Here is a 13431-nt window from a genome sequence, read left to right on the forward strand (position 1 = left end):
GCAGGGCTGAACGTGCAAGTGGAGGAGGAAGTGTTAAAAAAACAGCACAGCGTAAAGCTATGGAAATGGAAGCACACAAAACTTAAAGATGAAAAAAGAGACCTTTTGTTTGTTGTCTGTGGCAAGAATTGGAAGATGTGATATCAGAGAAATGAAAGCTTTGGTTTGTTTTTCTGATTAGCTTACTGCTGCGGATTGTATGTGGTGGTGATATTGTACCGGGGGACATCTGCATTCGTGTTCTGTATCGCCCCTTGGTGTTGTGCAGTCAGTTTAGTGGCTGTGTACCTACGGTGTCATCCACGGTCACAGAACATGTGACCACAGAGAGACGTTTCCTATGCCTCTGACGGACTGGTGGTTTGAGTCCCTCGTGTGGTTTTGTGTAGCTGCGCGTTCGCTCTCTCTCAGCAAACACGGCGCTGATCTGAGGCCTCAGAACACAACTCTTTCGCACTGAAAGGGAAAGCTGCGTTTCTGAGAGGCTGGCTGCAGCGAGCCTTTTGTGTGCATTGCAAACAACGAAAGCAATTGTCCCGATCCATTTAAAATAGAATGCAGACTTTGGACTGCACATTAAAGCAAGCTTCTTTACTGTAAACCTGTCAGCTTTTGTTGCCTAGTCCACGTTTTACGTAACTGGATTTTGTATGAAGAAATGCATGCTTGCATGCGCACACACACACACACACACACACAAACACAGGATCCACAGTTCAGACGGTAGTGTTTTGAGGCTAAAGGCCGTTGTAGGTGAAGGGATGATCCTTCTGGTTTGCCAGTTGTCCCTTGCTAATTAACTTAGGGATTTACCCACAGTGCACAGCTCACTGCCTGGGCTTAGTGCTGATTGGCCAATCCCCATCACCAGGCCCTCCTGCAGTCTGCACCCTCAGAAGTAGAACTTTTTTCCCCACTCTCAAGACATACAGCAGCAAACACACACATTGACTGCTGCCCCCTAGTGATGGATCTCTGTATGTGCAGCTAACGATGCTGCAGCAGAGTCTACCAACCAATGCCTAAGTCTGTGCAATACACTTTTCCAAAACATAGTTTTATTGAGAGCAGTAGACCCTGGACTTTTTACATTTGTAATGTGACAAAGTTTTAATGTGTATGCTATTAGCGAACAGATTTTTATGTGAAACTTAATTTTTTTGCTGCTATCTTGACCTGGACTTCTTGGAAGAAGAGATACTGTATCCCAACAAGACCTTGCTGGCTAAATAAAGGAGAGATAAATAAAGATAATTTGTATAAACAGCCTTATCTTGCATGCGGTGTGGTGGGAGAACATTACAGGCCATTCAGCCCATCCAGCGTGTTTATTCAGAATGACTTTACATTAGAGTCGCTTAGCACACACTCTTATCCAGAGTTACACACACTAGTGGGAACATCACTGTTCCCCCCAGTCATCCATCTCTGCACCCACAAGGTCCATGTCCCTATCGCTGTCTCTCAGTTCTCTCTCTCTTTCTCTGAAGCTGTGTTTCAGTTCTTTTTTTTCTCTCTGAAGCTGAGAGTCTGAGTTATTCTCTCTCTGAAGCTGAGAGTCTGAGTTATTCTCTCTCTCTCTGAAGCTGAGAGTCTCTGAGTTATTCTCTCTCCCTGAAGCTGAGAGTCTCTGAGTTATTCTCTCTGAAGCTGAGTCTCTGAGTTATTCTGTCTGAAGCTGAGAGTCTCTGAGTTATTCTGTCTGAAGCTGAGAGTCTCTGAGTTATTCTCTCTCTCTGAAGCTGAGAGTCTCTGAGTTATTCTGTCTGAAGCTGAGAGTCTCTGAGTTATTCTCTCTCTGAAGCTGAGTGTCTCTGAGTTATTCTCTCTCCCTGAAGCTGAGAGTCTCTGAGTTATTATCTCTGAAGCTGAGTCTCTGAGTTATTCTGTCTGAAGCTGAGGGTCTCTGAGTTATTCTGTCTGAAGCTGAGAGTCTCTGAGTTATTCTCTCTCTCTGAAGCTGAGAGTCTCTGAGTTATTCTGTCTGAAGCTGAATCTCTGAATTATTCTCTCTCTCTGAAGCTGAGAGTCTGAGTTATTCTCCCTCTCTGAAGGTGAGAGTCTGAGTTATTCTGTATCTCTGAAGCTGAGAGTCTGAGTTATTCTCCCTCTCTGAAGGTGAGAGTCTGAGTTATTCTCTCTCTCTGAAGCTGAGAGTCTCTGAGTTATTCTGTCTGAAGCTGAGGGTCTCTGAGTTATTCTGTCTGAAGCTGAGAGTCTCTGAGTTATTCTCTCTCTCTGAAGCTGAGAGTCTCTGAGTTATTCTGTCTGAAGCTGAGAGTCTCTGAGTTATTCTCTCTCTCTGAAGCTGAGTGTCTCTGAGTTATTCTCTCTCTCTGAAGCTGAGAGTCTCTGAGTTATTCTCTCTGAAGCTGAGTCTCTGAGTTATTCTGTCTGAAGCTGAGGGTCTCTGAGTTATTCTGTCTGAAGCTGAGAGTCTCTGAGTTATTCTCTCTCTCTGAAGCTGAGAGTCTCTGAGTTATTCTGTCTGAAGCTGAGAGTCTGAGTTTTCTCTCTTCTGAAGCTGAGTGCTCAGAATTATTCCTTTGCAGCGAGGTTCTGAGTTATTCTGCGAAGCGAGGAGTCTCGAGGTATGCTCTCTCTCTGAAGCTGAGTGTCTCTGAGTTATTCTCTCTGAAGCTCGAGAGTATGAGTTATTCTCTCTCTGAAGTAAAGGTTTCACTCCAGGTATTCTTCTCTGAAGCTGAGTCTGAGGTATTTCTCTCTCTCTGAAGCAGAGTCCTCGGTTTTCTGTCTACTGAAGCTGAAGTCTACGTATTCTCCTTCTGAAGCTGAGAGTCTCTGAGTTATTCTGTCTGAAGCTGAGTCTCTGAATTATTCTCTCTCTCTGAAGCTGAGAGTCTGAGTTATTCTCCCTCTCTGAAGGTGAGAGTCTGAGTTGGTCTCTCTCTGAAGCTGAGTGTCTCTGAGTTGTTCTCTCTCTCTGAAGCTGAGAATCTGAGTTGTTCTCTCTTTCTGAAGCTGCACGTCGCTGCAGCGAATGGGTATGTCCAGGCAGCGGAGCTTCTGTTGGAAGGCGGAGCCAGGATGGACCAGCGGGACTCAGACGGATGGCAGCCCCTCCACGCTGCTGCCTGCTGGGGTCAGGTAAGATATCCACACAGGTAATATACACATCTACACAGGTATTATACATACAGGTATTTACACATATCCACACAGGTAATATACATATCTACACAGGTAGTATACATATCTGCACAGGTATTATACATACAGGTATTTACACATATCCACACAGGTAATATACATATCTACACAGGTATTATACATACAGGTATTTACACATATCCACACAGGTAATATACATATCTACACAGGTATTATACATACAGTTATCCAGGTATTTCACAATACACTATCCACACGAGGTAATATACATATTACACAAGGTATTATACACATACAGACAGCTATTATACAGGTACATACAGGTATTATACATACAGGTATTACTACACGGATACAATCACACAGGTTTAAGTTATTAACATATCTGCACAGGTATTATACATACAAGTATTAACACATATTCACACAGGTAATATACACATACATACAGATATTATACAGGTATGTACAGGTATTATATATACAGGTATTTACACATATTCACACAGGTAATTATACATATACACACAGGTAATATACACATACAGACAGGTATTATACAGGTACATACAGGTATTATACATACAGGTATTTACACATATCCACACAGGTAATATACACATACAGACAGCTATTATACAGGTACATACAGGTATTATACATACAGGTATTGTACATATCCACACAGGTAATATACACATACAGACAGCTATTATACAGATACATACAGGTATTATACATACAGGTGTTTGCACATACCCACACAGGTTATTATACATGTCCACACAGGTATTGTACATATCCACACAGGTAATTATACGTGTACACATGGGTAATTATACATATGCACACAGGTGATTGTACACATACATACAGGTATTTATACAGATATTTATACATATATACATACAGGTGTGTACACATATGGGATTTATGCAATACACACAGATATGCACACAGATATTTACACACATGCACACACACACAGGCATGCATACACACTGGTATGTACGCATAAGCATGCGTATGTACACACATTCACACATGCACTGTATGCACACACACATGCACACACACATGCACTTACGCTTGCATAAATAAGGAAACTCATACATGCTCGGGTTCTGTTATATGTGCAGAAAGGGAAAAACTGCAGTTACACTGAAAGGAGGGAGGACGGAATGAGTGATTTTGTTGTTTAAAGCTGAGGCGTTCGAGCCCTAGCGCTTCATCAGGGTTTAATCAGAAGCACAACACAACTGTGCCGCCCCATATCGCGTTTACGTTGTTTTCTCAGTTCAACTTTTATTATTACGATAATGATTAAAGATTAGGGCTCACGTTAAAAAACTGTCTCAGAGTAGCTTAATAACAATGATAATAACACGTTATATTTCTAAAGTGCTTCTCGTGAGGCCGAAGCTGCTGTACAGAGCAAGCAGGACAGCCGTGACACGGACTCCGAGAACAATGGCGGCAGGAAGCGATTAGCAACCGCAAACAGGAAGTTCAGTGATGTCACGGCTCATGCACAGGGTCCACTGCCAAATCAGTATCCACAAATACAGTCGAAGAGGGGGCTTTTGGGGGGGGGGGGGGGTCTGAAGGTTTTCGGCAGGAGTGTGATGTTCTGATTGGATGTGGGCTGGGGTCAGGTTTGGGCTGGATGTGGGTTGGGGTCAGGTTTGTATTGGATGTAGGTTGGGGTCAGGTTTGGGTTGGATGTAGGTTGGGGTCAGGTTTGGGTTGGATGTGGGCCGGGGTCAAGTTTGGGTTGGATGTGGGCCGGGGTCAGGTGAGACGTGTTCACAGCAGTGGTGTCTCCCCCTTGCAGATGCAGGTTGCAGAGCTGCTGGTCTCCCACGGTGCCAGTCTGAACTCCAAAACCTTCCTGGACGAAACGCCCATTGGTGAGTCTGCCAGGGTCTTGGGTGGCACGGTGGTACAGTGGTTAGCTCTGCCTCGCACAAAGGAGGTTTTGGGTTTGAATCCTCTGTGTGTTTCTGTGTTTGCTTTGGTTTATAATCCTGCCATATCTTAGAATGGATAACATAACATAACATAATGAGGAGAACAGGCCATTCAGACCAACATTGCTTACCATTTTCCTGTGCAAGTCCACCGTGTTTAGCTGTGGTGACTGCTGTTCTCATAACCAGTGAGTTTGGGGTTCAAATCCTGAGATCTCAATAGCTCAAATATAGACTAAGCTGTCAGAATTTGTGAGATTTTTCAGATGTCCTCCTGTGTAGGTCTTACTGTTCTGCATTAATGTTACACAGTATATTTCTCATTTATATAGTATATGTAAGTTAAGACAGTATACACTCTTATGCAGCTCATCTCACTTTCCATCTGTCAGAAATGGTTTGATGGCGTTCGTTTGGACGGCTGGATATTACTGAATTTGGATTTTTCAAATTTGATCCGATCCAGCGTACATTGGGAGCATCTCTTTTGGGATTTAAACACGCATCACCGCAGTGTCGCATCAGTTAAATAAACCAGTGTTTGCAGTCCCTCAGGGTGTAACTTATGCACAGACGGTCAAAGCCATAGGTTAGGGGTTTGTTTAGATTTTTAACCGTGACAAACTGACTCTGAGGAAGAGAGCGATGGCATCTGTGATGTCCCATCTCTCTCTGTCACACTCTCTCACACTGTCACACACACACTCTCTCTCTCTCTCACACTCTCTCTATCCCTCTCACGCACTCTCTCACACACACTCTCTTTCTCTCTCTCGTATACACACACACTCTCTCTCTCTTACACACACACACACTCTCTTATACATACACACGTACTCTCGTACACACACTCACACACATACTCTCTCTCTCTCCCTCATACACACACACACTCTCTCTCTCCCTCACACACACTCACACCCTCTCTCTCTCACATCCACACACACACTGTCCTCTCTCTCACACACTCTCTCTCTCCCTCTCTCTCTCACACTCACACACTCTCTCTCGCTCTCTCTCTCACACACTCTCACACTCACTCTCTCTCCTCTCTCTCTCTCTCCTCGCTCTCTCTCCAGACCTGTGTGAAGACGAGGAGTTCCGCGCCCTGCTGCTCGACCTGAAGCACAAGCATGACATCATCATGAAGTCACAGCTGAAGCACAAGACCTCCCTGTGCCGGCGCACCTCCAGCGCAGGCAGCCGAGGGTAAGCACCGCCCTCTGCTGGGCAAATGTAGGTACTGTCACCACAGGGCTCGCAATCCACAAGCCCTAATAGGAACATCACATTTTTATGTACCAAATAATGCACTGGCAACCTCTTTCAAGCAGTGTTTACTGATATATTTACACACTACTTTTTATAAATTGTAAATGCCATTCTCAGGTGTACTGGTGTAAATTTCATACTTTACTTTCATACCCAGAAGAGGCAGATAATACATAGATTTCTGACTAAATCAATCAGAAGTGGTGCAATGAATAACATGGTCGCCTCAAAGCAAGAAGGTCGTGGGTTCGAATCCCGGCTTGGGGCCTTTCTGTGTGGAGTGTGCATGTTCTCCTCGTGTCTGTGTGAGTTTCCTCTCACAGTCCAAAGACATGCAGTCAGCTACTTGGAGGGTCTAAATTTTCCTTTGGGTTTGAGTGTGTGAGTGAATGGTGTGTGAGTGAAGGGTGTGTGTGCTCTGCGATGGATTGGTGACTTGTCCAGAGTGTATTCCTGCCTCTTGCCCAATGCATGCTGGGATAGGCTCCAGCCCCCTCCACAGGAAATGAAAATAGATGAATGGATGAAAATAACTTCTTTAAAAACCTATTTTTAAAACTTATTTTCATTCTTATGTGACTGTTTGATCTGTATGACTGTTTTCAGTGATTATTGCCTCTATTCTGTTTTACTTTTTTATTTTACCGACATATTACATCTAGCCAGTCCTCTCACTTGTGTTTGTGTCTTTGTGTGCCTATATGTATGTCTTTGTGTTTGTCTATGTGTGTGTGCATGCTTTCGCGTGTGCGTATGTGTGTGTCTGAACGTGCGTCTGCAGTAAGGTCGTGAGGAGGGCCAGCCTGTCGGACCGGAACAACCTGTGCAGGAAGGAGTACGAGACGGAGGCCATCGTGTGGAGGGGCGGGAGGGAGGAGGAGTCCGACCAGGAGAACAGCCAATCGGTGAGCAGGGGGCTGGGGCTTCAGGGCTGGCATTGGGTGTGTCTGGGGTTCTGCACTGTGGGTAAACTCCGTTTGCAGATTGTCGCTATGCATTGTGGGTAAATCTCAGTTTGTAGCTGTGCACTGTGGATAATCTCAGGTTGCAGACCGTCACTGTGCATTGCGGGTAATCACAGTTTGCCGGCTGTCGCTATGCATTGTGGGTAATCTCACTTTGCAGCTGTGCACTGTGGGTAATCTCAGTTTGCAGAAGGTCATGGCTGAATCTGGCTGGGCTTCTGTTGGAGTGTCGTTCTCCATGCTGTGTGAGTTTCTCCACTTGCAGCTTGCATGTGGGTAATCTCACTTTGCAGCTGTGCACTGTGGGTAATCTCAGTTTGCAGACTGTCGCTGTGCATTGTGGGTAATCACAGGTTGCAGACTGTCGCTGTAGATTGTGGGTAATCTCAGGTTGCAGACTGTCGCTGTGCATTGTGGGTAATCTCAGGTTGCAGCTGTGCATTGTGGGTAATCTCAGGTTGCTGTCTCTCAGGCAAAGCCACAGGAGAAGCCCTGGGCCCCACGGCCTCTGAAGGAGGGAGGGAAACAAAATGGCTCCGTCTCCACGGGAACAGGCTCTCCCACACACCCCCCCTGCAATGGGGAGCCCCCCAGTCCGGACCCGGAGCCTCGGGGGGACGCACCCTCACCCCCGTCCCTCCCCCAGACCCCCGAGGAGCCCAGGGAGCGCGCTCAGACCCTGTCCGAACTGAAGAAGCAGAGGGCAGCCGCCAAACTGCTCAGCTACCCCCTGCTCAACGGTCACCTGGGCAACGGCTCTCTGAAGCTCCCGGAGAAGGAGGCGGGGCCCGAGGACTCCGCCCGCATGCCGCTGGTCTCGTCCAATGGCAGCGCCGTCTACTACACCCCCGCCAGCGGGGACCCGCCCCTCCTCCGGCTCAAGCAGCCAATCGAGGAGGAGGAGGAGGCCAAGGACCGCCACTGCTGCCATGTCTCGTAGGGCGGTGCAAGGGCGGGGCCTCAGCGCTATGGCAACAAGACCCAAGATTCTGCCCCCTCCTGGAGAGTGCAAATGTTCTTATGGGGTACTGGGGGGAGGCAGTCTGACTGTGTGCGTATGCGTGTGTGTGTGTGTGAGTATATGTGGGTGTGTGTGTGTGTGTGTGAGTGTATGTGTGTGTGTGAGTATATGTGGGTGTGTGTGTGTGTGTGTGTGTGTGTATGTGTAAGTATATGTGGGTGTGTGTGTGTGTGCATGTGGATGGTCTATGCCTGGATGTTGGTGCACTAGGTTCACATAAAGGGCCCTCAGTTGAAAGAAAGTGTCAGAGTTTGGAAATACTGATCTGGCCGGAGAGGAGATTCTGAGGAAGCTGTCACCTCCCTGTGATGTCAGCTCTTCCTGTTAGCCTGAGGCGTTGGTGTGTTAGATATTAAAGGTCACTCTGTTCTCCAGCACTATGACATGCGGTGCTGTGTTCAGACTGTTTCCACATGCACACAGCGACCGGAGGCTCGTGTGCACACCAGGCACGTTGCTAGGCAGTGCGGGAGCGCTGTTAGGATTAGCCACGCTCTCAGACTGGCTTGGCTCGCCACCGTAGTTTCCGTGTTCAGGATTTCAGTTATTCCAGAGAGGTGATTTAAGAATGGTGGAAAAAGTATATATATTTTTTTTAATGTGTACAGTCAAAAGTTGTTATTTATATATGAAAAGATTTGTGTATAGGGGCTACTGTTGAGTGTCGGTTCGGAGGCGTATTTAATGTGTGGAGTTGTGGGCGAGAGTGAAAAACCCTGTGTGTGAATGAAGAAGTGTTTGAATGAGCTGACCGTGAATACGGTCCCCTTTAGTACCGGGAGAGGCGTGTTCGTACGGTCAAACTGCGCGTGCGCTTCAGACCGATTTCAGAAAGATGCGATGTGCACGGGCTGGACTCCGCCGCGCTCTGGGCATGTCCGCACGTCAGAGAGCTTCAGCATCACGTGAAGGCGTGGGTCCCAATGAAGGTTTATGATACTTGACTTGTGTATCAAGTAGTCTTGTAAATTCGGGGGGAAATCCTGCAAATCTTTGTCTGTAATCTTTAATAATTTCCCCTGGGCAAAGTAAAGGTCTCTCCGAGACCTGTATAAACGTGTTGCTCGATGATCCGCTGTGAGACTGGTTTGTTCCTCCTCTCCTCGTCCGGCTCTCTGGTGAGGTTCGTGCTCCGTTTGCTTTATTTCTTCCTCATCGCCGTTATTCCTTTTTTAATCCCCCCGGAGCTGCTTTGTGGGTGCGGGCTATCTCCGCTGAGAAAGCGTTCTCGAAAGGCAACGTCTCCGCTCCACCCGTTACTTCCCTGAATGTTGTCTGTTTGAAAACGCTGAAATCATCTGGCCGAAGAGTGCTTATCAGGCTTCCAGGACCGAATGGTCTGTGCAGAAATGAGTATGCGGGGATTCTTTTGTTGTGCTACGTGTGTCGCGGCGGTTCCTTGTCGATGTCGCGGTGTTCAGTGTTCCAGGAACGGAAGGAAGGCTCTCCTGAAAAAAAGATACAGGGGGGAGAAAATGATGTGGTCGTCTCTGCGACAGGGCCGCCGGGGGCAAGCGTAACCGTCCAAATTGCGTGTGAGCGTCCTCAGGTCTGTGTGGGAGGGGGGCGAGTGCACACCCCGGGCTCTCCGGAGGTCCGGTCGCGAAGACGTTGAAGGACGAGACCGGTCTTAGAACTGTTCCAGAATGAATTTGATCTGGTGTGAGCTGCTGAGTTCTACTGCAGCCGCTGTAGGACCTTCAGGGTTCTACACTACAGATTTGAGCCCAGAATGAAGGATGAGAAGGGGCACACTCATCAGTTGTTGCCATGGAAACAGTTTCTTAACCTCCATTTTATGTAGCTGTAACTTAGTAGCATTCCAGGAATTTTTTTTTTGTTTTTTTTTTGGGGGGGGGGGGTACTTTTTGATGGGAACTGGGCTCACCAGCATGGGTACCATGCGATTATCTCCAGTGCCAAACTGTGGGGCTGGTCCAGGCTGTCTGTCTGCAGAAGGGTGGGGCTGTGTGCAAGGGGGCGGTTCTCTCTAAGCCCCGCCCTTTCCAGGCTCCACCAATCCCGGGCTCACACCCCCTTCCCCCACATCCAATAAAGTGCCATCTGCACTTCTACACCACCTATTCTTTTTGTATAGTGTCAAAGTTCTGTACAGTTGTCTAAATAGGCTATAGTTATTGTTGTTGTTATTGTGACAATGACTTTTTTTTTTTTTTTTTTGAAAGTCAGAGGGTTATTGGTACTCTGGCTATGCACAACTTTCAATAAGTATGGAAAGTACAGTATAATAGCTAGTTTGTAAATACAAATGGCTTCAAGAAGCATTCTGTCCTTGTCTAGGTTACTCCCGAGTTCCCACAAAGAGGTTTATGTTCAATGTGTATAAATAATTACGGTAAGAACTGTCTAAAATCTGATTTTCAATTATGACAGAGCCGTCGAATACAGTACGGTCATGAGCCATGAGCTTGTATGCTTTACAGATATACTGTAGAATACTTCACTGAATTTAACTATTGTTCCAGAGCAAAGTAAGGAATTGGCTAAAGGTTACCTCCGCAAGTCAAGTCTGTAAAAATGACATTTCAGTGAAATGAGAAAGTGGTGTTTCAGCTGTGCGTCTGGCTCTAAAGAGGCTTTTGCTCCTTCCATTTTAACCCGCTGCGGTTTCATTCGAGTGCTTCTGGGAACTGGGCGTCGGGGGTTCGTTCCCTGACAGCTGGAAAACCAATCAGGTTCTCCGATTGTGTATTAGATCTTATATTGTTAAGGAGCGGGGGGGAAAAAAACATAATTTAAAAACTACTGATTTTGTAATTACTGGAAAATACTGATGGTTGTATTAACATATTTTGAATAAATTGTATATTTTGCTCAGTTTGTGCTTTTGACTTTACTTTATTGTTGGGTGCCTGTGTAGTGTACATAGTGAAGTAAACTCTTAGATAACTTCCAGTCATTCCTGTTGTTTGGGTAAACAGCTCTGTTTGCTGCAGAACTCTTATCTTCTATCGTAGATAATAACCGTCATCATATTTTAACAATTTACTGCCAGAACAAGCTGGAAGGGTTTAGTATAGGGCTGCCCAACCCTGTTCCTGGAGATCTGCCATCCTGGAGGTTTACATTCCAACCCTAACAAGGCACACCTCATTCAACAGCTAGAGCAGGGCTCCCCAACCCTGCTCCTGGAGATCTACTGTCCTGTAGGTTTTCACTGCAACCCTAACAAAGCACACGTCATTCAACAGCTAGAGCAGGGCTGCCCAACCCTGCTCCTGGAGATCTACCATCCTGGAGGTTTACACTCCAACCCTAACAAAGCACACCTCATTCAACAACTAGAGCAGGACTGCCCAACCCTGTTCCTGGAGATCTACTGTCCTGGTGGTTTTCACTGCAACCCTAACAAAGCACACGTCATTCACAGCTAGAGCAGGGCTGCCCAACCCTGCTCCTGGAGATCTACTGTCCTGGTGGTTTTCACTCCAGTGCATGTGTAAACAGTCAGACTGAGGTAGAGATGCATGTGTAAACAGTCAGACAGACTGGGTGTAGTGGTCAGTAATGGGTCTCTGTGTTCTGCAGTCTCTCGCTTCAGGACAGACTGTGCTCACATTGCCCTCTGTGGCAGCACAGTTTCTGCGGAGATGCCCCCCTCCCCCCTACTTTGTGCAGCTGTCGGGACACCCCCCCCCCTTTGGCAGGGGAGCCCTGCCCCTCCCATGTGCCAGCCTCTCAGAAAAACACACGTTTTGAGGATGGGGGGGGGTCACGGGAGGTCAACCCGCTTGAAAGCGGGAACACTGCCAACATCCATCACACGTCCCTGACTCTCTCTGGGAGGCTGGGGGGGAGGCAGGGAGACCCCCACACAGGGACAGACCTCGCTTCTGTGTCTGCAAACTTCAAAAATATGTGAGGATGCACTATTAAAAAAATCACTATACAGTAGAATCTCCAAAATATGTGTGGAAGCATATTTAATTTCTGGATACTATATACAGTAGAATCTTCCAAATACGTGCGACTGCATATTTTCTGAATGATTATGTAGCAGAATATCTCATGTATGTAAGCATAGGGAATGTCATTCCGAACTCTGATATTTTCCAAACTTTGAAAAGGAGGCAAAACATACACCAACCAGAATTTGAATCCTTTACTGATTTGACATCACTGGTCTCATTTGTTAAAGGCTGCTCTCTTTTATAGCTGTAATCGTAGGTTATACCTATAACTGATCTTAATAATAGTAATTGAATATAGTAAGTTAACCAATAATCAGTGAAATCAATGAATATGCACAAATGCATCTAATATATTTATGGATAAAAGAAGGTACCACACTCACTTGTAAATAAAAAGGAAAATAAAAAGCCATACATTTGCAAAAATGACTATAATGACACACATGGGGTCTAACCCACTTTGACCCTCATTGCTTTACAGAAGTGGGAAAACACAGATACAGACAGATGCAACACAAAGACCTCGTAATCCAAAGACACAGATACAGACAAATACAACCGAAAGACCTCCTAATCCAAAAACACAGATACAGATACAACAGAAAGACCTCCTAATCCAAAAACACAGACACAGACAGGTACAACAGAAAGACCTCCTAATCCAAAAACACAGATACAGATACAACAGAAGACTTGAATCCAAAAACACTGATACAGACAGGTACAACAGAAAGACCTCCTAATCCAAAAACACAGATACAGATACAACAGAAAGACCTCGTAATCCAAAAACACTGATACAGATACAACAGAAAGACCTCCTAATCCAAAAACACAGACACAGATACAACAGAAAGACCTCCTAATCCAAAAACACAGACACAGACAGGTACAACAGAAAGACCTCCTAATCCAAAAACACAGATACAGATACAACAGAAAGACCTCGTAATCCAAAAACACTGATACAGACAGGTACAACAGAAAGACCTCCTAATCCAAAAACACAGATACAGATACAACAGAAAGACCTCGTAATCCAAAAACACAGACACAGACAGGTACAACAGAAAGACCTCCTAATCCAAAAACACAGACACAGACAGGTACAACAGAAAGACCTCCTAATCCAAAAACAC

At 46.0% G+C, this 13431-nt stretch overlaps 1 protein-coding gene across 2 annotated transcripts in view; it reads left to right on the forward strand.

Moving 5' to 3' along the window:
• ppp1r16b (protein phosphatase 1, regulatory subunit 16B) overlaps positions 1-11198 on the forward strand; it is an 89121-nt gene extending 77923 nt beyond the window's left edge. For both annotated transcript variants that reach the window (XM_064304904.1, XM_064304903.1), the window contains exons 7-11: positions 2983-3108; positions 4967-5042; positions 6182-6311; positions 7156-7279; positions 7812-11198. In XM_064304904.1, the coding sequence (XP_064160974.1) occupies positions 2983-3108; positions 4967-5042; positions 6182-6311; positions 7156-7279; positions 7812-8279 (924 nt within the window). In that variant the 3' untranslated portion in view covers positions 8280-11198. The remainder of the gene's footprint in view (positions 1-2982; positions 3109-4966; positions 5043-6181; positions 6312-7155; positions 7280-7811) is intronic.
• Positions 11199-13431: the final 2233 nt, after the last annotated feature.

The sequence above is a fragment of the Anguilla rostrata genome, chromosome 13, assembly GCF_018555375.3.
Source record: "Anguilla rostrata isolate EN2019 chromosome 13, ASM1855537v3, whole genome shotgun sequence".
Lineage (NCBI taxonomy): Eukaryota > Metazoa > Chordata > Actinopteri > Anguilliformes > Anguillidae > Anguilla > Anguilla rostrata.